This window comes from Aquila chrysaetos, chromosome 2, assembly GCF_900496995.4.
Source record: "Aquila chrysaetos chrysaetos chromosome 2, bAquChr1.4, whole genome shotgun sequence".
Taxonomy (NCBI): Eukaryota; Metazoa; Chordata; class Aves; order Accipitriformes; family Accipitridae; genus Aquila; species Aquila chrysaetos.
Genome location: NC_044005.1, coordinates 18,360,543 through 18,385,044, shown reverse-complemented (window position 1 = coordinate 18,385,044; position 24,502 = coordinate 18,360,543). Strand labels below are relative to the sequence as shown.

General features: G+C 39.9%; 1 protein-coding gene across 4 annotated transcripts in view; it reads right to left on the bottom strand.

The window, feature by feature from the left end:
* Nucleotides 1-24,502, bottom strand: part of BTBD7 (BTB domain containing 7) — a 60,464-nt gene that overhangs the window by 9,574 nt on the left and 26,388 nt on the right. For 2 of the 4 annotated variants that reach the window (XM_029996082.2, XM_029996064.2), the window contains exons 3-9: nucleotides 22,184-23,263; nucleotides 8,894-9,102; nucleotides 7,400-7,475; nucleotides 4,972-5,132; nucleotides 4,514-4,657; nucleotides 4,166-4,279; nucleotides 2,433-2,622 (exon numbers count right to left, since the gene is read on the bottom strand). In XM_029996082.2, the coding sequence (XP_029851942.1) occupies nucleotides 2,433-2,622; nucleotides 4,166-4,279; nucleotides 4,514-4,657; nucleotides 4,972-5,132; nucleotides 7,400-7,475; nucleotides 8,894-9,102; nucleotides 22,184-23,263 (1,974 nt within the window). Of the gene's footprint in view, nucleotides 1-2,432; nucleotides 2,623-4,165; nucleotides 4,377-4,513; nucleotides 4,658-4,971; nucleotides 5,133-7,399; nucleotides 7,476-8,893; nucleotides 9,103-22,183; nucleotides 23,264-24,502 lie in introns of those variants that run through there. The other 2 variants (XM_029996088.2, XM_041127111.1) reach the window with 2 other exon arrangements.

Genomic DNA, 24,502 nt, shown 5'->3' with positions numbered 1-24,502 from the left:
AGCCTAAGGGGCACGGAGGCAATGTTGCCTAGCTCTCCCTCTGGCAGTTCCTGTGCTCCATCTATGCGTTGGGATGGATTCCTGTACAAGTTACAGGTTGGCACAGGCCTGAATCTCCTCAAATTAATTGGGCTCCATCTACCCTTCCTAGCACAAGGCATTGGCAAAACAATCAGTTCTCTTGCTTAATTACAGAACTAAGCAAAGCAGGCAGTTACCAGGACAATACCTGTGTTCCAACTACTGGCCAGGCTCAGAGCTCATTTCCATGCTCAAATCAAAGGGCTAGCAATAATTCCTACATATTAAATTATACAGCATCAAGCTGTAGTGGAGTTTCAGACTGGTCAAGATGTCTCATGTTTGCCAACAGAGCCAGATTTTTTCAAAACACGAGAACTTTTGCAAAACATTGGAGACCTCTGAGAACCTGTTTCCTTTCTCAACTTCTTTGGAAACTAAGATCAAGCAAAGTGTTATCAAAGTCACATCTTATGATGAAATACTTTACATTCAATTCATAGTGAGTATATTTATGTTTTTCTGCAGAGGGGCAAAAGGTCTGAGTACTGTAATGTACTGTTGAGGTGGCACAGCTGCAAGTTTCTAAACAAACAGTTAGTACCTTTATCAAATTACAGAAATTTTCAGAAGCTCCTTTTAGGCTTTATCAAGTCTCTTCCCAAATCACAAGAAACAGATAGATCAAAACCATTTCACAAACCTAGAAAACTTACTGCAGTGTTTAACTAAACAGTGTTTCAAATCTTCCTAACACCTCAACTTAAATTCTCTTGCAGCAATTTAAACCTATTATTTTTGTCCCAGCTCCAGCATCTATAAGAATAGTTTATTTACTTCCTTTCAACATAGTTGGCTGAAGGGAGACATAATTGATATACAAAATGCTTATAAAATGGGGAATGGGGAGTGGTAGAGGGAGGAAGATGACTTTTCTTGGTGGCATGTCATCCTTATTGCTTTTCTACAGACTCCCAAACTGATCCATATCTACTGAAATGTGATACTTTGATCTAAAAATGGATGCCAAAAGTTTATGCAAGTTTAATGAAAGACCGCATAAGCTCATGGATTAAAAAAATGCATTTAAAATTACTAACTACACAGAAACATCATCCACCATAGGACATCTCCAAGCTGCAAATGGTTGAAGAGCACACAGAATTTTACAGGGAATTATTTATGTGCTTTTTATGCTACACTTTCATTATGCATTCACTACTGGTGACTGCTGGAATAAGGATACCAGACAAGACAGACAAATCCTTGACCTGACACAGTATGGACATTTAAAAGGCTAAACACAATGCTCCATCTGAGACCAAATTACTTCACGTGTCTTGCAGCACATTTGTTTTTGTATTTTAGCATGACGGTTGTTCTTTACGGAATTGTATAATGTTGACTTTCAGGCTTTTCTCCACAGAGCTTCCCTCAGCCTTCCTGTATGCACACAGATGGTCACACCTACATAAGCACAATGTTTCCCACTTTCTTCACTGAATTGAAATCTAATCTTGGTCATTTAGCTATCTAATCCTGCCTTCCAAAACATCCACCGACCCTCCCAACTTGTCATCAGCTGCAAGTTTTGCCAGTGTATTCTCTATGCACACTGAGTGTTAATAGGATGAGGGAAAGGTGGGAAGACCTAGACACTTTGGGAATCCCACCAGATATTCTTTCAGTTTGACACCAAATGATCAAATGCATAAATGACAAAATATATTCCAGTAGCTTTATGACTATATTTCCCTGGCTTGCCCATGGGAATGTCACCCCAAGTATCCTGAAGTCAAGAGAGGCTGTATCTACTTCACCTATAAAAACTTACTCTGCCACACAAGGAATGAAGTTGGTTTGACTTCAAAGCTAAAGTGGATTTCGTAAACTGAAAAAAAGTGCGTTTTGAGTGCCTACTTCCAATATTTTTCTGGCAAACTGAGTTAGGCTGACTGCCCTACAAGTTATGCTCCCCTGCTTTTTGTTTTTAAAAGAAATCAGTATTTTGCCATTTTCCAGCCTTCTGGATCTTACCCATCTTGGACAACTGGTTGTAGAAAACCGAGAACCACTCTAAGAACAGAGAGTCAGACTCCAGCAAGTGTTCTACAGTAAGCTTAACCAGTCCAAGGTTTTTCAAATCGCTCAGCTGAAACAGGTTAAAATACTAGCCCCTCCAGTAGCTTATTTTCTAACTACTTACTCTGCCATCCAAAAATAATTAAATGTCTTCAGAGTAGACCAAAGCAAAAGGGACTACCCCTGAGTGGGAAGAAGCCCAAATGGTGCAGTACTGCTCTCCGAGGAAACCATAATATCCAATAACTCACATTCACTCTCCCCGGCCCCAAGCCCCCATTCCACTCACACGAGAGCAATCGGCATTGCAAGTGATCTAGCAGCCTTACCTGGGATCTCATTGGCTATAACTGAAGGAGGACTGGACTGGTTAGTGCTAACTTGCTGGTGGGTAATCATATGACAGCACTGCGGCACCGCGTTGTTTACCATGTAAAGGGTGTCGGGCACGTTGGACATTCGGACCATCCGCAAACGAACGAGATCGGTTTGTTCCACCATCATCTCATCCAGTACTGACTGCAACGACAGCCATTAGAGCCTTCATGAAGGCGCTGCAAACACATACCCACCCGGACCTGCTGCAAATGCAGTCCCAAGGCCACAAGTCTAGGAATGTCTAAACTGTAACTTTTCCAGGTCCCAAACAGTATTTGGCTTTTCCACAGCATTTTCTATTCCATTTTCCAGTCATGATCAGAGTTGAGTTTCAGAGCTAAGAGCAGGCAGGTGAATAAAGTTTGGGAAGGTTGCTTTGTTTATTTGGTACCTGTCAGATTGGAAGTAACCTTCTCAAGGCCAGACCCTCAGGACTTTGTCTCAGACAATTACTGCCTATAGGCCTCAACTCTCTGTGCCACTGAGTAGAAGGAGCTAGTGTGAAAATGAAACGTGTTTCCCTCAGATGTCTTAAAGAACAGAAAGGGATTTATGCATACCCTTTTAAGATTCTCATTTAATATTAAATGGATTTATTTCAAAAAATGGGAGGCTAACAGGGGAGCTAAAAAAACAATAAAAAAATCAGAAATCACAAGAATTCCACAATTTTTGCATTTCACAATAATTAAACTATGAATAGGAGTATAGTTACCAGATAATAAGTGTGAGAGTCCTCCCTCTAATGTTAAACAGCTAATGATGCATTTAAAAATACTAACAACATAATATGAAACCAAAAGAAACAAGTAGGATTCCTGACGGGGGGGGGTGGTGGTGGAATGCAGAATACACTTTTTACTTTAAGATTACTACTAAAGCACTCCCATACTGTATACCTGAAAACTAAAAGAGTCAAAGCATTTATCACATGTTCTTTAAGACATTTTTGTTAGTTTTAACAATCCAAGATAAAATTTTAACTGGCTAGTCTTCCTCTGCTGCTTTAGTGCCACCTGGTGCTTTCTAACCTTTGTGCCCAAAATGCAAAATACTTTGATTTCTCCCCTCCCTTGAAGAAGTCGTCAGCAACAACTCACACCCTTAGAAAATATTTTAGTTCTTAGGCACAGGGCAAAGGCTCTGAATTCACCAGAGTAGTGGTCAGAGTTTGCAGGCAACGTGGATGTGCACAGCTTTACCTAATCCTCTTGTTCTGCAGTCACCTGCACTGCTGAGACTCACAAGCTCTTGACTTAAGTCAGAGCTGCCTCAGGTGGTGGCATTAGTTAGTGACCTACAAGGCTCCCATTCTGTCCAACAGAATATGGCATATTTCTGTCCCACACAGAGCCATCTCCACTCTGTCACCAAACATCACCATCAGAGATGCCTCAAGATCTTCACTTTGACAGTCCTCATGCAAGATATTAAATAGGGAAGCTACTGCCTGAGCAGGACACAAAGGACTTCAGTCAAATTGGACACAAGATATTTATTCCATTTTGCGGAGGATCAAAAGAATTTTGGATATGTTCTGATTCAAACAAGATGATGAAATATCAGAGTCCTCTGCCGAGTGGAATAGTAGTTCTCCACCCAGCTCTGGTGGGAGCTGGGGAGCCTGAAAGACCTGGCACCAAGGTTGCTGACTAGCTGCAAACTGGGACTCTCAGGCTCTCACCTTGCCATCCGCCTGCCAGGAGGGCTGCCGAGGAGCTGGGCCGGCAAACTGGCTGGAAACCAGGGAGGTTTCCCTCAGAACGCTGCTTTGTTTCCGGTGGAATTTCATCAAGATCTGTCTCGCAAACATTTCAATTTCGACAAAAAAAAATTTTGTTGAAATTTTTCTGACCAGTTCTAGAGACTTGAGCCTGATGATCAATCTTGTAAGTCTTGTTAAATTGAAAATGTTAGTATTTTAGGCCAGTACATGCAAAGAGAGACAAAACACACCAAAATCTTTCCCTGTTTACAGAACCCCCTGATGACTCCAATTTAACAACAGCCAAGTGTTGTTAATGATTATTACCTTAGCCTCCTCCACGTACGGCGAGAACAGTCTTGGCCGTACATATATTCCAGCATTTTTTTGCCGCAGCCAGGCATTTGACTTTCCACCTTCTGATGTTGGTAGCATGTCTGAAGGAGGAGTGCTAATCAGGCCTCTCTTCATCTTTAAGAATCAAGAAAGAGTTTTATGGGTTTTTTTTAACGTAAATATGGGAAAAACTTGCAAGAAATGCATTTTCTTACACTGAATCCTTACACACCTGGTTTTTCTTTACCTTTCTGATAGATTTAAAGAACAGAAAATTTAACCAGAAAAAGGGTTATACACGTATTACTCTGAGCTATAACATTTCAGGAGTTAATCCTTAAAAACCACAAAAAACCCATCCAAACCCAGCCAAACAAAAAGCCCTGAACTTTGTAGAATCTGAAGTACAAAGAACCAGAGATAGTATTTGTATAAGACTACTGACTTACTGCATCACTCAGTACTTCACTGTTCATGGGTAAGATGTGCTCAATGCGGACAAAAGGTAAAAGTGGAGACAGGATCTCTCTCAGCTCTTCAATGTCAAGATCTCTCCTCTTCACACCTCTTTTGTTCACACTGTGAGCAGTACCACTGAGTAAATTAGGCTCTGTGAGAAGGAACAAGAAATACTAAGTTTACATCGAAAAGTTTAAATAGGAAAGTGGGAGTTACAGGGCCAATAGGAAGTTATAGAAAAGGAAAGAAAATTCTAATTTTAAATCAACAGTGCTTATCAGCATTGTTCCACAAAACTATTTCATGCCTTAAAATCTGATATGAAGCATCCATAGAAACAGGTTCAGTTTATACAAGCATGGGTCATTTGCACAGCTGTCAGTTTCAAAGTGTAAGCCAGAGAGAAAATACAAAAATAGTGTTTGGGGTAAATGTTTATAAAGTTCTACCAAGAGCTATGCTATGAAAACATTTGTACCTCCCTGCTAGCAGTTCCCCCAAGGACTCTCTCCTGCAGCTCCTCTCCCTTCCCCCAGCAGTTTTCAGAGACTTATTTTCTACAAATGAAGGCCTTAAGAGTCCACTGGGATAAATTAAGGTGAGTTACACAAGGCGCCTAGAATAGTAACAACTGCGTCAAGCCCATTCAAATTGTTCTCCTGGTCAAAGGATACCCATCTGTGACAAGAGTGGGTATCTTCCTAAAGATTGCAACATGGCAACATATGACACACTCAGGTCATTCTCCCTCCCCAGTTAACTACCTTCACCTGTATTTTAGGTGTCCAACCTGAATTTGACTAGCTTCACTCTTTGAGGAAACCTGTCAAACACACCCATCCTCCCTGAAGTACAGGCAGCTCAAGTTTTGACCACAGACCATTACAATTTCTAATGCTTTCTGGTATTTGACTGACACCACCACGTATTCAGAGCTGCAAAATCAGGAGCATCACTGAGGAATTTAGACCAAATTACTAGACTAAATTTGGCCCTAATCTGACAGAACTTGGCATATCTCTTATTTCTGCTTTTGCTTATCACATTATCTGATGATTCCAGGCAAGAGAAATGAGCCGTTTACTTAAAGAACGCCACAGACCAGGAAGCTGCAAAATTACTCCAAATGAGCAGCTTCTCCCCCAGTCCAGGTCTGTTACTGTTGAACTGGCTGCATTATGTTCCAATGTACCTTAAGACAAATACTTAGAAAATCTTGTTTTGAAAATATAAGGTTAATACTTATTCAGGTCACTAAAAGCACTATTTTAACTGACTTTTTGTTGCATTGCATACAATATGTCCATTACGAAGTGGTTGTATCGCAAGCAGTAACAGTGGATTTCAAGAACATGGCCAGCCCTCCAAAGACAGTAGCCACACCAGCACTGCTCTGTTCACACAGGCAGGTTCTTCCCTTTCTGTTCGTCTTGTACTATCTGACTGACAGGTTGTGGTGGGGATGAACTACAAGCTACTTGCATTTGTTATTTGGGAAGTATATATTTAACCTACTTCCCACATCCAACACACGTGAGATTGCCCTCGAAGTTACCACTGTGGCAATAATATGCATCTGAGCCAATAAAAATGCATTGACATCTACTTTAGGAAAAACACTGATGCCACTTGATGGCTCGTTTCTCACTACCACAGATTTCTGTGGGAGAAATGTACTCACACTGAAGTGAAAGGTTGACACAGTAAACTAAGAATAAGACTACTGCAAGAAGGCTGCATGAGCACAGAAAAGTAAAAGATACTGCAGGGGTTTTTTTATTTGATGAATTAGTTACAAGAAAAATAATTCTGAGATAACAGGAAATCAACCAGACTTAAAAATTAGACGATCATAGAGGTTAAAGGACCTCTAGAAGTTTGGTCTGGCCACAACCACCACCCTTCTCTCTCCCCACAGCTCCCCAGGCGGGGTAAAGCAGGTTGGCCATGACTACATCCAGTTGGGTTTTGAACACCTCCAAGGATGGCAACTCCATAACTACTCTGGGCAACCCGTTCCAGTGTCTGACCATCTTCACAGTTTCTTGTGTTTAAACAGAATTTCCTGTATTTCAGTTAATGCCTCATTGCCTCTTATCCTGTCCTGGGTGCCAAGAGAAGAGTCCGGCTCTATTTTCTTTGCCATTAGATATAAATATCTAATTTTTAAAAATCTAGACTTGGCCAAGATCCCCCCCTAAGCCTTTTCTTCTTGAGGCTAAACAATCCCAGCTCCTCAGAATGCTTGCATTCTCATTTTTTAGAGAACAAAAGCTTTTAAAAAAAAGCGCATTTGTTTAGTTTTGACCATGCAATGAACAAAGAATAAATTTCCTTAGGTTACAGATTACCCACAAAAAAGAACTTCCATACACTTTGGTTTATTTGGTTTAGTATTGTGTGGTTTAAAGATTTTACCTCGATCTGCTATTCTCTTCATCAACTGGTGTTCTCCCCATTTAATCAGATATTTAAGAATATCTTGTTCACTTGCCTGGTAGAAAGAGAAAGTCAGCAATCTGTATATGCTTAGTTTAATGTCACACCAAAAAAAAAAAAATCATCACGTACCCAGATCTTTTACAGCTATCAAGAAACATAACTGTACCAAGAGTGAAGTATTTGTACTTTATGATCTGCCATACCACTTTCTCCAAAAATTTTAAAGGTAGTACTACTGGTATTTCACCATCATGATTTCTAGATTCATGTCACTTACTGAATCCCTAGGAAGAGGGGGAAAAAAAAAAATTTTTCTACAGACGGAAAAATCTGTCTAGCACGAAAACTTACAGATATTAAATCTGAATGATTAAAGTTAATGAAAAGGGGCAGTTCTAACACTGGGTGTTTGGATCTCTTATCTAACATTACAAATTCAGCATCTGCACAGCCTGGAAAGCTATGAAAATAGTCAAACCAACTAAATTATAATCTACGTGAAGAGAAAGATTTTCAGTAACGCTATAAACAAAACAACTTTGCTTTGTTCATACCTATATACATGTGCTAATCACTCAACATTTTTAGAGGAAAAAACTCATGTACTGAAAAACTTGAATTCATCTACGTAATTCCTTAACAACTAGGGTAGGAAATATAGTCATAATACACACTGTCACGGAAGATCAACAGTATTGTTACTGTAATTCCTGAAATGTTTGAAGTAAACAACTTTTTTTAAAAGAACACTTTAAATAATCTCTAACACTTTATACTTTAAAAAAAGAGGTGAGATTGGGACAGATATAATTTAAAAAAAAAAAAAATCCAGTCATCTTTAAGCTATAAAAGGCTGGTCATCATTATAAATCTATCTGCCCTGAAGAGAAATGGCAGCAAAAATCCAAAAGCTTTCTATTAGTCAGCATGGTTTTCTCTCCCTAAAACACAATCATTGAAGAAATGTCACTTAAAAAAAAAAAAAAAAAAAAAGAAGAAATTCTGCAGTACTTGTCAGAAAAGTTATTTTTATGTCTTGCCCCAAAAATAAATTAAGCCTTCTGAATGATGACTAGTTCATTAGCTCCCACTGCCCCCAACTAGGAGGTACATTGTTACAGAAAAACTACTACCACCACATGATTTTGTAAAACACTGAAACATGCAAGGCAAATGTTAGGTTCAGATATGCTTCATTTGAAATAATACACAGCTGTTTCTAAACTATTATTAGGCTTCTAAGCAACAGCGTATACCACCAGTTTGGGTTGTGTTACAAGCCAAGTACAAAATAGTTTGCTTAATCACTACTTCAATTTCATTTTTAACATATTATAAAAGGAATGCTTAGTGTGCATACAAACCCACTCTTGCCTACAATATAAAATGAGCTACTCCCAAGCACTTCTAGTAATGGTGTAACATACCCTGCTTCAAGCAGGACCAGCTGTATTCTGCATTGCAGGTTACCTGTAAATAGTCAGACTGAATAGCTGTGAGCAGGTGGTCCTTGCTGAGTTCGTAGAAGACATCTGAAGTCATGACCTGGGTAAACTCCTCACAGCGGAAATGTAGCGCTTGACGATGTACCCACTTGGAACCGTATGGCTGAGAGCTCCACTTCAGAATGGCAATTAAGGTGTCTAGTGAGATGCTCTCAGCAATAATATCTTCACAGCCTAGGAAACAAAAGCAAAAGTCAATGATGTTGTTAGAGGCACTTTGATCCTGAAGGAATAATACATATAGCTAAATCTGTAATATAAAGGGTTCTATGACTCCCAGTGAGAGTAAAAACAGAAGTGCCCCACAGACCAACGTTGCAAACAGGGTTAAGTTCTCACTAAAAGTATAATAATTTTACTTGTGGTTTAGGATTCCAGCTATACAGTCATTTACCTTTTAAAGGCACATGAAACATCATGTCTGCTGGCATGCTAGTTCAGCCCTGCTAGACCCTCCTTTGGTTAATACACATTATCTGACTGTTTAAGACATTTTAAAGTTGCAGATTTGAATTTGAGTCACTATTGTTTGCAGATTAATAGAAGGCTACAAACTGTAACAGAGGTGGGATTTCCGTGTGTATCACTTTGCACATGGACCCTCCTGAGAAAGACCATGCAGATGAGCAGAAACAAGACCTGTGACATTATTGGTACTCAGCTACTCAGCACAGGATGAGGGCAGGAAAGCATCATTTTCTAACTCACAGAGAAGGCAGAAAGCGGCGGTTGGTTGCTCTGGACCACCGGCCTCCATATCTAAGCAAGGCACAGAGGGTGCCAGGACAGGGAGCACCTCCTCTGATAGCGAAGCCGAAAATGAAGCATCCAAGAGGCAGGTATTCTGACTCATGGTGAGTCTGCTACAGTTTCTTCATACCCACTGCTGCATTAGTATTTACTCTTTTGCAGAGTATGTGTCTTCTGAAGAACAGACAGGGGATATTTAAGTCTCCTGAAGGGAGATGGAACAGATTTGGAAGAAACGAGGGGAGACGTACTGTGGGAGGGCTGAAAACATGGGTACTTGGGGTTACTGAGTTAAGACAATGTTGATAACGAAGTCTCCAACAGCACCTTGCTGATTTCATTTGTACATCTGGTTTACATATACACAGAATACTATTTCTATTTGTACTATAAAGATAGCAATTTAAAGAAAAAAAATTCCTATTCTAGAATTATACATTCCAGTCTCAGCTCACTACAGCCACAAAATTACAGCTGTGCTTATGCCCATGAGAGGTCCCTGGACAGTTCAGAGCAGCATGCTTACACTGCAATTATTTTACTTTTTATACATCATCATTTTTCTCTCAGTTTCAAGGATATTTAAAAACTAAACTTTGACAGTTGTTTAGAGAACTTGATCTCATTACTGAGCTCTTGGACTAAGCTGAGTAAAAAAGTGTTTAGCACAGTAATCTTAATGTTTGTCAAGACAAAGATGAAAGAGGCTCTCCTGATACTACATATTTTGGAACTGGTTGCATACATGTATGACACACTAGCAGCAATTAATAGAATTAAAAGAAAATCTTACTTTTCTACGTAGGCCAGCATACAGAACATAAACACTGACTCCATTTCTGTTGCAACTAATAATGTAAAGGATAAGTTACTAAGGAATAACAAATGAACATGCTACTTTGACTAGAAGGGTATCTGTCAAAGGAACCACTACTTAGGAGCAAAGGGAACTTAAACAGTAAGGTAAAGAATGTGGTAATAATAAGCAACAGTTTAAACATGAGGCAGGTTATAAGTGTACCTGTCCTATTAAACACATGTATTTCTACTTAATACTATAAAAAAAGCCAGCAGGTTAATTGTAAGAACAATATTTCGCCATTAAAATTTTCTAAATTTAAATATAAAAAAAGTACAGTGAATGTAATAAATACAGTCAATGCTCAATGAGAATGTTTGCAGCAAATTCCAGGAATATGTCTGAATGTGTATGTAGTTTTGGAAACAATTTTTATCTATTTTCTAGAGGAATTTGTCCGCCCAACAGTAATTTTACACCAGTTCATACTTAAACTTGTCCTCAAAAAGCACTTGGACGATTTGTTTTTCACATGCCTGATTCACCTGAGAAAAGGAAGACCATGTATCAATACAGCCACTGACAGAAGGGCTAGCAAAAGCATCCACATTTCTGAATGATGCATTAAAGGTAGCATTATGCTATTCATCCCAAGTCAGACTCTCTCCGTTTGCTTTTGACCAATAAGTGTTAACTCATGTTTCAACGCACCTGCTTTGTCCTTTACCATTACTGAAGTAATACAGCACTTCTCAGAGCTACCCATTACATCAGGTTACATATTGTTATTACTACTACAAGTAAGAACAGATGCCTTACTATAGATATTGACCTCTAACCTGCATGGTAAGGACTAGCCTTTTAAAGCGAGCAGTGAACATGCAGCAAAGATTGGTTGGAGGCACTTGGAACACCAGCCCGATCATCACTGGCACCAGATGAGAGCAGAGGATGAGAACTGCTCTGAAATACACTCCTTGGGTTTTGGTACAGGTTAGAGAAACTGCCCCCTCTGTATGGGGGAATTCCCCAGAAGCCTGAAGGATATACCTCACTCTGAAGTCTTAAAAAATTCTGGTCAAGAATCTGAAAAACAGCATTTAAAAAAACACAAACAAACCTACCTTAAAAAAAAAGCTCAGAATACTTCAGCACATCAGAAATAGGAATAATGAAGTCTGAAGCTCTCCACTTCAGGATCCATTTTTACTTACAATTTTCCTTACATTTTTACTTACATAGTTAATGGCTGACACTGTTATTTTACTTTGTCATGCGAGTCCCTCACCTTCCTTTTTGGGGCTCAAAAAAGGAAAATGCTAAGTTAGCAGTAAACCTGGCATGGTGAATGAAAGCTAACCATGACTAGTTGCAGTATGCTTAAAAGGGGGGTTTGCTTCCCTGAAGAAGAAACAGAGTTGCTTGAAACAATTCTTTAGGGTCATCTGTTGTGCACCAAGTCTTGTCCTGCAACTTTTTACATGCAATTATTCTGTCTGCGTGCAAGCTGACTTCAGCAGATGATTACATCCTCCTGAAGTCTAAAGATTACATGTTAAGGACTGCTCCATTTCAAAGGCAGTATGTAAACCCACTCACTGAGATCAGTCACGAGGAAACTCAAGAGCAAAGAGACTTATCTCAAAGCAAATGCCGTTCAAAGTGTTTCGTCTGATGTTTATTTTTGAAACAAAGATACCTGCCCCCTGCAAAGACAGAAAACTACATTTTCATAAGAAATGCAGTTCCAAAGATCTGAGCAACACTGATTTATAGAAACAGAGCATCAGTTCAGCCTCAATTCTTCTGTCAAGTCCAATTATTGCACACCTACCAATAATATGACATCATCAGGTGAAAAGCTCATTTTGGATGCCTAGCAAATGAAACAGTCCTTTTCCCAAGTAATTTTAGCAATGTGTCAGAACTGTGGGATTATTAAAAGTATTTCTTCTGAGGTAAGCATGAGGTAATAATTAAAGTGTTTTCTGAACATCTAAATAAGTTGGGGCAACCCAATTCTAGTTATGGAAGGAATCCAATTTCTTTTCTTCTTCGGCAGAAGGGTTTTTTTGCTTTAAGAATCAGCCACTTGGCAAAAAAAGCAGTCATCTAATAGCCACAATATTGTTCTTCACAGTGGAATAGAGCATTTTTCTCCTATGAGTACTATTTTATAATATTCAGGCAGCAACAGCGTTTCCAAGATCCATTTGCAGTGTCCCGAAGTGCTCTACCACAAGCTTGTGACCATTATTATCTTTTCAGAGATTCAACTTGGAGTCTAAAGAAATGAAAGATGACTATCACATTTTGGACAAATGAGGTTAGTCCACGCACTGCTTTTGCTGGATACCAACAGGTCCTGCCTACAAACAAGTCCTTTCTTCTTCCCCATTTCTCTCTCAAATGCAATTCCAGTCCTTCCAAACAAAAACAGCTTGAGCCCATGTTTAGCATGCTAGCTAGTAGCTTGGGATCTTATCAAGACAGTTGACAGACCTACTAAAGACAAATTAAGTGCCTTCAACAGTTAGCAAAAGTGAAATTAAGCAAAGTTTTTACTATAAAATTGTTAGCTTGATTTAACTCATTCTGTGGAGACCCTTCCCCTAAACTTATTACAAACCAGTGGAACCAAGAAAAAAAAGTAGTAAGAATTATCTTGATGCTGAACTGGAACCTAGAAGCTATTCAATGTTTTATTAAGTTTGTCACATTAGGAGAGACCATGCTGGCAATCAGGTACCATACTTTTTGAATTTGCTGGCATGTAGAGAACAGTTCAGAGGCATGACCTGTAGCTAGTCTGGACTGCAGCACATTTGGAAGTTCCAAAGACACTCGTCTCGCCCATCCATGAGCATCCTTGCTGCTCTAACCAAGCTTCTGACATGAAAAGAAAAGGAAAAAAAGACGACAACATTTGTTGAGCCTCTTTCCCACATCTTACAGACGCAAAGCTGCAAACATGTCCTTGTATTGGGTCTGTGTGGTAAGGTTTTGGTAGCAGGGGGGCTACAGGGGTGGCTTCTGTGAGAAGCTGCTAGAAGCTTCCCCTGTGTCTGACAGAGCCAACGCCAGCCGGCTCCAAGACAGACCCACCACTGGCCAAGATCAAGCCCATCAGCAATGGTGGTAGTGCCTCTAAGGTAGTGCCTAAGAAGGGGAAAAAAAAGTTGCTGTGGCACAGAAACTGCAGCTGGAGAGAGGAGTGAGAACATGTAAGCAGAACAACCCTGCAGACCACCAGGTCAGTGAAGGAGGAGGAGGAGGAGGTACTCCAGGTGTCAAAGCAGAGATTCCCCTGCAGCCCGTGGTGGTGGTGGTGAAGACCATGGTGAGGCAGGCTGTCCCTCTGCAGCCCATGGAGGTCCACAGTGGAGCAGATATCCACCTGCAGCCTGGGGAGAACACCACACTGGAGCAGGTGGGTTCCCAAAGGAGGCTGTGACCCTATGGGAAGCCCGCGCTGGAGCAGGCTCCTGGCAGGACCTGTGGCCCCATGGAGAGAGGAGCCCATGCTGGAGCAGGTTTTCTGGCAGGACTTGTGACCTGGCACGGGACCCACGCTGGAGCAGTTTGTGCCTGAAGGACGGGACCCATGCAGGAGCAGTCTGTGAAGAACTGCAGCCCACAGAAAGGACTCATGTTGGAGAAGTTCATGGAGGACTGTCTCCCATGGGATTGACCCCACGCTGGAGCAGGGGAAGAGTGTGAGGAGTCCTGCCCCTGAGGAGGAAGGAGCGGCAGAGACAATGTGTGATGAACTGATTGTAACTCCCATTCCCTGTCCCCCTGCACCACTGGGGGGGTTCGGTAGAGAATTTGGGTGTGAAGCTGTGCCTGGGAAGAAGGGATGGGTGGGGGTAAGGTGTTTTAAGATTTAGTTTTACTTCTCATTATCCTGTTTTGATTTGATTGGTAACAAATTACATTGATTTTGTTTTTTTCCCCGAGTCTCTTTTGCCCGTGACCATAGCTGGTGTGTGATCCCTCCCTGTCCTTTTCTTGACACTGGAGCCTTTCCCTGTACTTCCTCCTCCCCATCCCACTGGGCAGGGGAAGAGTCAGCGAGCAGCCATATGCTGCTTTGTTGCTGGCTGGGCCTAAACCACCATGTATTTCAATGATTTACCAGCCTTTTTACCTCAACAGGCACTGCTGACTCATTTTCTTTGCCTATTTCTACCCAATCCTTTTTTTATTTCTCATTACCCTACTCTGGTTTGACTGGCAATAAATTAAGTTAATTCTCCCTAAGTCGAGTCTGTTTTGCCCATGATGGTAACTGGTTGAGTGATCACTCCCTGTCCTCATCTCGACCCATGAGCCTTTTGTTATATTTTCTCTCCCCTGTCCACTTGAGGAAGGAGGCTTTGGTGGGCACCTGGTGTCCAGCCAGGGTTAACCCACCACAGTCCTGTACTTGCTAAGGGTTCTTTAGAAGGCAGCCCACACTCACAGGCTATGGGAGCTGTCATGGAAGCTAAACCCCTTGTATAGTGGTATTAAACAAGACTGTCATCTTCTTACACTCCGCATCTCCTGCTCTTCTGTTACACTGGTGCTTGGGTGGTCACTCAATGAACTAGTCAACTAATTTCTGTCAATCCTGCTTCCAGCAACGCTAGATCGCCAATAGCACAAACCCTACTGCCAGCATAGAGAACAGAAACAAGGAGACTAATGCAGGAGGCAGGGGACTTTTGACAAGCTAACAATCTGCATCAGATTCAAGTGATGTCATACAACTTGAGAGACATAACAATAGGAAATTAGGTTCTCCATGGTAGTAGGCAAAAAACATCAGTTACAAAACCTGTAAAAGCAAGTCAGAAGACTTACATAGTACAAACAGGAAACTACACCTTTTTAACTGGTTATCATATAAGCAGCAACTGCAACAACCCCTACTTTCCTGTAACTCTATTGTGAACAAGGGATCTTGTTCAACATCATCTTCTGGATGCAGGCTTACCTTCCCAGTTTATTAATATTTATTGCCTCCTGGCGGCACCATATTGTCTGTCTTAACGCTACATGTTTCTAGCTTCTTGAAGTTTTAGTGCCTTTATTTTCCATCTCCTCCCCAAATCGTTTAAAAAAAAAAATCTTTAAAAGGAGATTAAGTTAACTATTAACTGATGCCAAGCCTGTAACTTGCGGGTGCATTATCTTCTCCATTTTAGAACTCTGAAGCACACAAGTTTTGGTTATGTAAAGGTGCAAAACTACATGAATGTTTTACAGAGAAGAAAACAAGACCTAAGTTGCACTGGAGATAAAGAAGGACTCAATGGGCATTAGTGGTCAAACACTGTTTAAGTCTATTGCTAAGTTCAGTAGCTCTTTTGAGCTATTTTTAATCCCTCTGATGATTTTTCTAAGCACAAAAATTTAAAACAGTCAAGTACTCCCATCCTTGAAAGGCGGAATTCAAAGTACATCTATTATGGCACTGTTAAAGTCTATGGTAGTATTTTTTGCTTTATCCAAATACAAAGCTGACGATTTTATAGCACTTCAGATTAACTGTTAAAGTAAAAATAAAATATTATCTGAAGGTTAGGTCAGGGAGCATTTTGTGTTATGCTAAATATCCTTCCACAGTGAAAACTCTAAGTTACATTGAATCCAGTACAGCATATTATCCAGCCGTCTGAAATATTAAATTAGGGAGCAGATGAAAACAATGCAACTTGTGTTACTTAAAAATATTCATTTATGATATGGCAGTTAGAAAGCTGTTACACATTCTAAGATATTAAGAGCTGTATTTTTGAAGTTGTAAGTTTAGCCAGAAATGTCAGGTAACTGGTACACGTTTAAAGCATTCAATATTTGTGGCAAAAGCTCTTTAATGTTTTCTCTCCTAAACAATGAAAATGAGTTTACTCTTCTGCTCCTGCCACATGTGAAATGCATGAATTTAGGAAGCCTGAAATCTGCATCTACATCTTTGGCTTCTTGCAGCCACCAGTTGATAATGGCCCTTGACTGGGCTTCATCATTCCTTAAGAAGCACATTCAGCAGCAGCAACAGGCAGCATAGCTGATCCAGCTTAAACAGAAAACAGTCATGGGTCAAACAAAAAGCTACCAAGTCAACCATAACAAACCAGAGGGAAGAAGTTAACATGGGAACAATGAAGGGCTGAGGGAGGAAGAGCTGATGTTTAGAGGGACCACTGCTAGCCATCACTGTTCAGTATTTAAGCCATATAATTCCTAGAACACAGGTGGCTGAAAGAAAAACCTGAAAACAATGGCCAGATCTGTTTCTCTGCAAACTATGACATTGTGAACAACTTGGATGTGCCCAATTGCACAACTCAGCCAAATTCTTCATCCTTGCATATAACCCTGGAATGCAACTGCTCTAAGGAAGATCCTTTCTGCTTTCTCCAGTCTTCGTCCTCATAATTTAAAACCTAAGCAATAATTTCAGGCTTGAGTACAAGTGAATCATTGTAAGGAGATAATAGGTCAGATTTATGTTAATATTTACTTAATCATACCCAATTTATTTTGAAGTTATAAGTGCCAGACTAGTTCCTTTGAGCATTCCTACTGCACTGATATATAACTGACACATTTGCCCTAATCTTCCCACAATACATTTGTGTGTATTTAATACTGGTACTGTGGGCTTCCTGGCATTTCAGTATTTCAGTCCTGCTGAGATCAAGGGTACTTTTGATGTCAGGCAATATCTGCCTCTAGATCAAAGGCTGTGCTACTGAATATGGCTTTAAAAGAAAAGTTTCTTAGTTCTTATTCTTGTCAAGGGTAAAGTCAACACCTAAAAATAAAAGGAAAGCAGAAAATCTGAAATTAAGTTATTTTTTGTCAATTTTACTTTAGAAAACTTTTTGGAATCCAGCAGGCAGAAAAGACTCCCAGGCAAAACTATTTCATAGGGTCCCAGTATCCAAAAACCTGTAACAGAAAAACATACCATACCACCACCTCAGTGAGACTATTCATGACAGTAAGCAACAGGGCCAATATGCAGAAGAGCATTCATATATTTAATATAGCTATCTAATAAAAATTAAGATACCTGAAGCCAAACTCTGCAACAGCAGTGGATGTGGCAGTGCAGTAAGACTGGAAGGGGGGATTATTTTAACAACACTGATGAACAGGACTAGGGAACTGATCTGGTTTTAATAACTGTGCTACAGAAGAGGAAGGGATCAGTGATTTTAAACCCGATCTTTGTGAGTCAGTGTGTTAAAACGATCACACCAGTACAGTTGACAGAGAGCAGCAAGGCAGCACGAAGACACAAAAGCAGGAGCAGAGTGCAGAAATAAGTAGGCAGAGCACAGAAATGTTCCACTAAGGGATGTGCTTGAACCTCCTGGAGAGGGCTCTAACCGTCACAGCCTCTGTGAAAGCAGTGAAGAGCTTCCCTTTTTGATAGTCAACAAGTACTGCAGCACCCCTCACAGCAGTCTCAGTCCTATTAGGTACAAATGGGTTTCAGTATGATCAGCTCTATAGATGAGATATGCTTGCTGATTAGTTCATTTATTCAAATTAGTCCATTCAAAGATCCAATTCAGTTTCTCTTGGAAGATAAGTGACAATCATCAGCTGAAACAAATCAAGGTGAAGGCAGAATAAATTCTAAATAACATAGTCTTGCTTTACTTGGACAGTAAAGATTCATAGCACGTACCCATACTATCACTGACTTCATAGGGAAACCATCTATTACCATACAACAGTCAAAAAAATCAGTATCACTGTTTTAGGAACAGAAAGATTTCTGTGGAAAGAGTCAAAGCTGAATCATCTGCTGAAACTGAAGAAAAATTACAACATCTGGATACTTAGAAAGGTCCCTGAAGACAAATCAAACTAAAATCTGTTGAAAGTAAAAACAGTTGATCAGAAGCTTTAAAATACATCAACTTCACTTGACACTCAGTTACAAATACCCAGCCAAAACCGAGTAAAAGTGAGCAAAATGAGTTGGAAAGAGTATCCAGACTTACATATAATGAGCCCAAAATATTTTTCAGGAAACCAGGGAGACGAGCTTTAGCAAGTTTGCAATTGGCTAGCATGAGTGAACTGAATCAAAAAACTTGAGCCAGGGTGTGTGGAAATCTAGAGAAGAAACTTAAGACATTAGCTACTGCAAAAATCAACTGATGGGATTGGTCAGAACTTGGGCAAAACTGGACACCTGCAGCACAACAAAGTAGAAAAGTGCTTTCAGAGGACCCAGCTAACAGATTTCATGAGAACTGCCTGCTCAGTGGTCTCCAACACCTACGCAATGCTGTCTCTTCCAGCATCACTCCACATAACTTCTAGAAGTCAGATGTTTGAGTGACAGCTTCCAGCACAGAAGCATGCTAGCTATGAAATCAGGGAATGGGAGGGACACTACTGAAACAAAGATCTCTCATCTACTTCATGTTAAATATTACAATAAGGGAGGACAAAGTGCTACGGTTAAGTGCCAAAACAAGAACGGTGGCCACTACTAAAGCGCATACTTTGTTAAGTGATCTGTTAGTCAAGCGCAGGCATATAGTTTTCCCTTATCAAATAAGCTTCCTTTTAATTTTAGTTAAAAGATTATACCAGAACAATTCTTCAGTGTCAGCACAGTATCAATGACCTAAACCTGAACTCAGCAGATTAAGAATGAAACTAGTAGATGCTGACTTCGCTGGTGTATACAGATTTTCTACAGACTGCTTACTGCTTTCTCCTGTAGCTAGGGAACGCAGCACTGATTTGTAGAATCCTAGTTAGTTCAAGTTAACATCTAGAATTTCAGTATCTGAAGGGGTGCCAAATTTACATTTGCTAGTATTGGATAATATAATCAATTTCAACCCTTGCCTGATTTTACTGCACTTCTCCCCTATGTATAACCATCTCCCCACCCCACAGCTCACCACTTTTGTGGTCAGACACAGATTTACCAGGGAAAGAAGAAAAGACCTCTGAAGGCCAGTGCATCCCTCTACATCCTCCCAGTGACCGCCCCCAAAATGCTACAGCTCTGGTTCATCCAGAGGGCCACGAAGACTGAGCCCAGACTGCTGCACTCGCTGCTTCCAGCCACCTGAGTGTGCTGCCAAGATGTTGCAAGCCCAGTGCAGCTCCTGCGGCTGCCTTTCTTCTTCCTCCCCTAGAGGTAGTGTTGGGGAAAAACCTCCAGGGAAAAGTTAAGATCTTGTTACCGCTGACTCACAGAATATATACTCCAGAGCAACATGGATCTGTAGTGCACTACTGAAAAGAGTGCCAGTTTAGGACGTGCTGCTCCAAGCACGCTCAATTTAAAGTGAGCAGAAATAATGAAACTCAGCATCAAATAAAACATCACTTCTGTTTTTCACCATTTACTAACACCTAAAATATAAAAGCCATTTTTCCTATATATGTCTGCCGAAGTTTCTCTTTGAAGTCCTCTATCTATCATTGCTTATCTGCTTTGATATAACTTGTAATGCTTCATCAGAGCACTTCTAGATCACAGTTGTTCCAGTATAGGTTTCCAATCTGAGGGAAAGAATTACACCCTGTTCATTTATGAAACAGTGCGTAATTATTCAGTGTCTTACTGAGGGCTTCATTCACAGTTTAATTCCCTCATTAGTATTCCCTGAGCACACTAAATCCTTTTAGCACTTGTATATGCGCATACACCAAAACTGAGAAACTGTATACTTATATCACCTTTTTAATTTCAACTCATTTTCCTTTCTTGCTTTCAGCTGATCTACAGGGTTGTCCGGTTCTCAAGGACTATTAACTTGCGAATATTGTATAGGAATGAATTTAACACTAAAGTTCAACTACAGTAAAACTTTTTGTCACTTCTGCATTCCATTCAACATTAAGTTTATAGGTGTACTTGGAGGAGAACAACAACAAAAATAAGAAAAATGCAGACAGTCCAGAAAGGGTCCAAAGGAGTGCCACAAAGATGATCAACGGGCTGGAGAACCCAGCCTATGAGGAAAGACTGAAGGAGTTAGGTCTTTTCTCCCTTGAGAAGAGAAGGCTTGGGGGGCACGTCATCACAGTATTCCAGTACCTAAAGGGCAGCTACAAAGAAAACAGAGGCTCTCTCTTCACAAGAAGCCACATGGAGAAAACAAGGGACAACAGGTACATGTTGCACCAGGAGACATCTCAATGAAAGACATTTTTTACAGTGAGAACAATCATTCACTGGAACAACCTCCTCAGGGACATGGTATAGTCCCCATCACTGGAGGTTCTCAAGATGTGATTGGACAGGGTGCTAGATAATCTCACCTAGGCTCCCTTTCCCACGAAAGGTTGAACAAGATGATCTTTCGAAGCCCCTTCCAACCTGGGCTGCTCTACAATTCGATGATTCTGAGCCTAAGAACACCTCATTTGCATTCCTGTAGCAGCATATCTTGGAAAACTCATCTCCTTTGTTTTCTGCCACTTTTATTGCAGTAGGATTATTTCAACTTTCAGCACCATCTGAAAATTTGTTTCCTAATACCAACCTCTACAGAAGATACAATAGTTCTGATTAGTTTCCCATATCTTTATCACTTAGTTTGATATACTATTAGGATAACCCATTGTATACCCAAGTATGATCTCTTCCTGCAGTGCTTATACCTGCTTTTTCCTGCCCACTCCTTAAAAAGCCTCCTATTTTACTGAAGTCTACTTGATAGTTTATACTATAAAGATTTCAATCTTGTCAAATTTCATTTGATAGCTAGAAGTTACAGATGTGCAGATCTACTGTAAAAAGTTATTTTCTTAAAAAAAAATTAAACTAGCTTAAACAAATCATGTTGCTGATATCTCGGTGAATTCCATTCTCCATTTCTCAGCTCAAAAGCAAAGTTCTCATCCCCCACCAGCAAGGCCTGAAGCAACTGCCATATCCCATTATGTATAATATGGCCACTAAAGAGTTTAAACACCAACAGATGAAACAGCAAGCAAAGCTCCTGCCACTACAAGAGGTGTTACTAGTTCACCGGTCAGTGCTCCAACACCTCGCCAGAGATTGCAATAACCCTGGCCAGCCTCCATGTGCAGGAAGTACATTATCAAGATTTGAGTGATCTTCAAGAATAATGGACAGAAGTGAAACTTTCTAAGCTTTTAAGTCTGAAAATACTGACTGCCCCTGCCTTCAGTTCTGTACATCAAGAAATAGATACTAGAGACCTAGGACTAGTGCAGTTAAGCCGTTTAAATTTACCTTCCAACAGCAAGATTGCAGGCTTGGTGTGCCCCCTTTGACAAACTACAGAAATAATCATTCAAGTTTACAGCCCTGTTAACACATAGGGACACTTCATAACAAGTCTAAATAATTCCTCCTCTCAACAAGGATCTCTTGTATCCTCCCCCTGTCATTTACACCCAGAAAATGGATTCTAGATGAAAGTAGACAGAGATCAGAAATAGCAAGACCAGTTATACATATTTGACATAAACAGCATGCTTCAATAATGACATGCAATATCGTTAAAAGCTCTTACATGGCATTTCTTCTCTTCAGAAAACACAGATGTATTATCTACAACTTAGATGGAAAAGAAATTCTTCTTAAAGGAATTGTCAGCCACTGATAGCAAGACTCAATAGGCATACTTACACTGCAAAATTGCTAAAAAATTGTTCTAATAAGGTCATATATTCTACAGCAAGGACAGTATTACATACCTTGTGCAAGCATGTTAAACTCCAAGAACAGTGCTATGTGATAAAGCTCCATAGCTTCTTCAGCCCTAGTCATGTTTAGTTTTCCTGCTACAAGAGCCTGAACTTCACTTAAACTGCCCACTGAAGGGCTAGAGTGCAAAACTGAGAGGTCCACCACATCTGTATACATACAGTTCAAAATGACCTTAGCATATTTTTTTGGTATGATAGATTCATCCAATATAATTCTAGTTGGAGTTCGTAGAGTTCGGTCTGTGATTTCTTCACCAGTTCGTATCCTCCTCTGCAGCAAGTGACGAAAAAATGGAGATCGTGATGAAATAATAGCTTTGTGAGCTCTGAGCTCTTCATCTAGACAGTTCTGACTTCCACCAAAAGTTTCAACTAAGTCAGAGTTGGATGAAAAGCTAAGAACCACATCATAGTAGCACATGTAATCAAACAGTGCACGCATGTCAACATCTAAGGAATTTGGTGTTCCAAATTCTTCACTAAGCTGCACAAGGATATCAACATTTTGGAATCTTGAATCCTCCATTCCAAACTCGCCTGTATAAAGGTAGTGTAACAAAGCTGAAAACATAGGCATATCTATGCCAGCTGTGTTAATATCCATTATTATTTCTGCCCCATACTCTGGTGAGGAAGAAAGCAGCGTCTTAAAAAATGGACATCTTGCTGCCAATATCGCACGATGCACAGGAAAACAAGTTTCTTGAAATATTAAGTCTACATCAGTACAATATTTGTACTGATAAAGTTCAGCCATGTCTTTTTGTAGCGTTCTGGCTTCTGGTCTTGCCAAATTAGCTTGTAGATAAAGTTCCTTCAAGGCTGAAGTCCCTTCATATTCTTCTACTAATGCATTAACATCTCTGACATCCCAGCCTGAGAGGAGCTCACGCATCTGCTTGGCATGATCAGCAGATCGGCTAGATTTCCGACGTTTAATGAATTTCTTTTTGAGGGTGGCAAGGCCAGAGGTTTTCTTTTTCTTGTCTTGAGGTTTCTCATGGCCATGGTCAAGGCTATACAGCTTTGATTCACAGCCATAACCTTGATGAGAGTAGGATGATGTCCCTGAAGGCAAAAAGGAAAATGGAACACGTTTATTCTTTAAATTTAAAGGGAAGGTCCATAACACCTAAACAGTCCATTAATGCCTCTGCAGGTTACACAGGTTTTCCTTCTCCTCAGATCACATAATTCAACAAGTTGGAAACCTGACTGAAGCCTTCTCTGGCCATTCAGAACAAAAATAATTTCTTTTTGCATCTACAAAGTTTATACTTTTTTTTAAAATTTACTCAATTTTAAGAACCAACCAGTGCCAGTTGACGTAGCTCTGCAGCACATGGAACACTCACCTAAGCAGGAGGAGAACACTGTGGTCATAATGTTACAAATATCATTGTATTAACTATAGGAAGTGAAAAATACAGCCTTTTTAAAAACTTGTATGTTCTCAGTGAAATAGTAGCACCTCCCCCCTCCACCTTCAAAATGTTTTTCAAATTCTGTTCTTCTAGCATTAAGTGTCATTTCAACAAGAAAAGCATACCTGACATCAGACAGTTATCACAGTCACAAGAAAAAATGGTAAAAAAGAGAACACAGTACCAAAACATTCAGGGAAATTGAGGACAATGAATTAATTTTCAATGCAAATTTAATAAGAAAGTAAAAATCCTGTCATATGATAATCAAGTAATGCCAAAAGTCAAACACAAAAAATGGACTCCTTTCCACAGAACTATAGATGATAATTTGTGCGTACACCCCATTTAAAAGAATATGGAGAATGAAAGTTTTACTGTAGTATTAAAGATGTCCTTTGAACAGAGCATTATACAATTAAAGTATACATATAATTATTTGTCCCCTCAAAAATTACTTACAGTGAAGTTATGTTATGAATGAAACATGTCATGAAATGAAAAACGGATTCACCTCAACGTTATCTGTGTTACATACCTGACCTGTTCTGGTAAACGAACCTTTGCTGATTGCCAGTTTGAGCCTACTATACAGTAACACTGACAGCAATTTAGTAAGAAAAAGAGGAATCAATCTGCATTTCTAGAAGTAATGGAAAACTGAAGTAGTGTTTTAATTAAAAAGTAGTTAAAAACTATAGTTTAAACAGAAGCATGACTCTCACATTAAAGGGTTCTTTTCTAATTTAACTTTATTTACAGAATTTTCACTCTAAGCCAGATGGTGAAAAACCTCAGACATGACAGAAAAAGAAAAAAAAAAAAATGTACGAACACCCAACTACTTCCAGACAAAAGAAGAAACCAGAAGAAAATTTGCAAA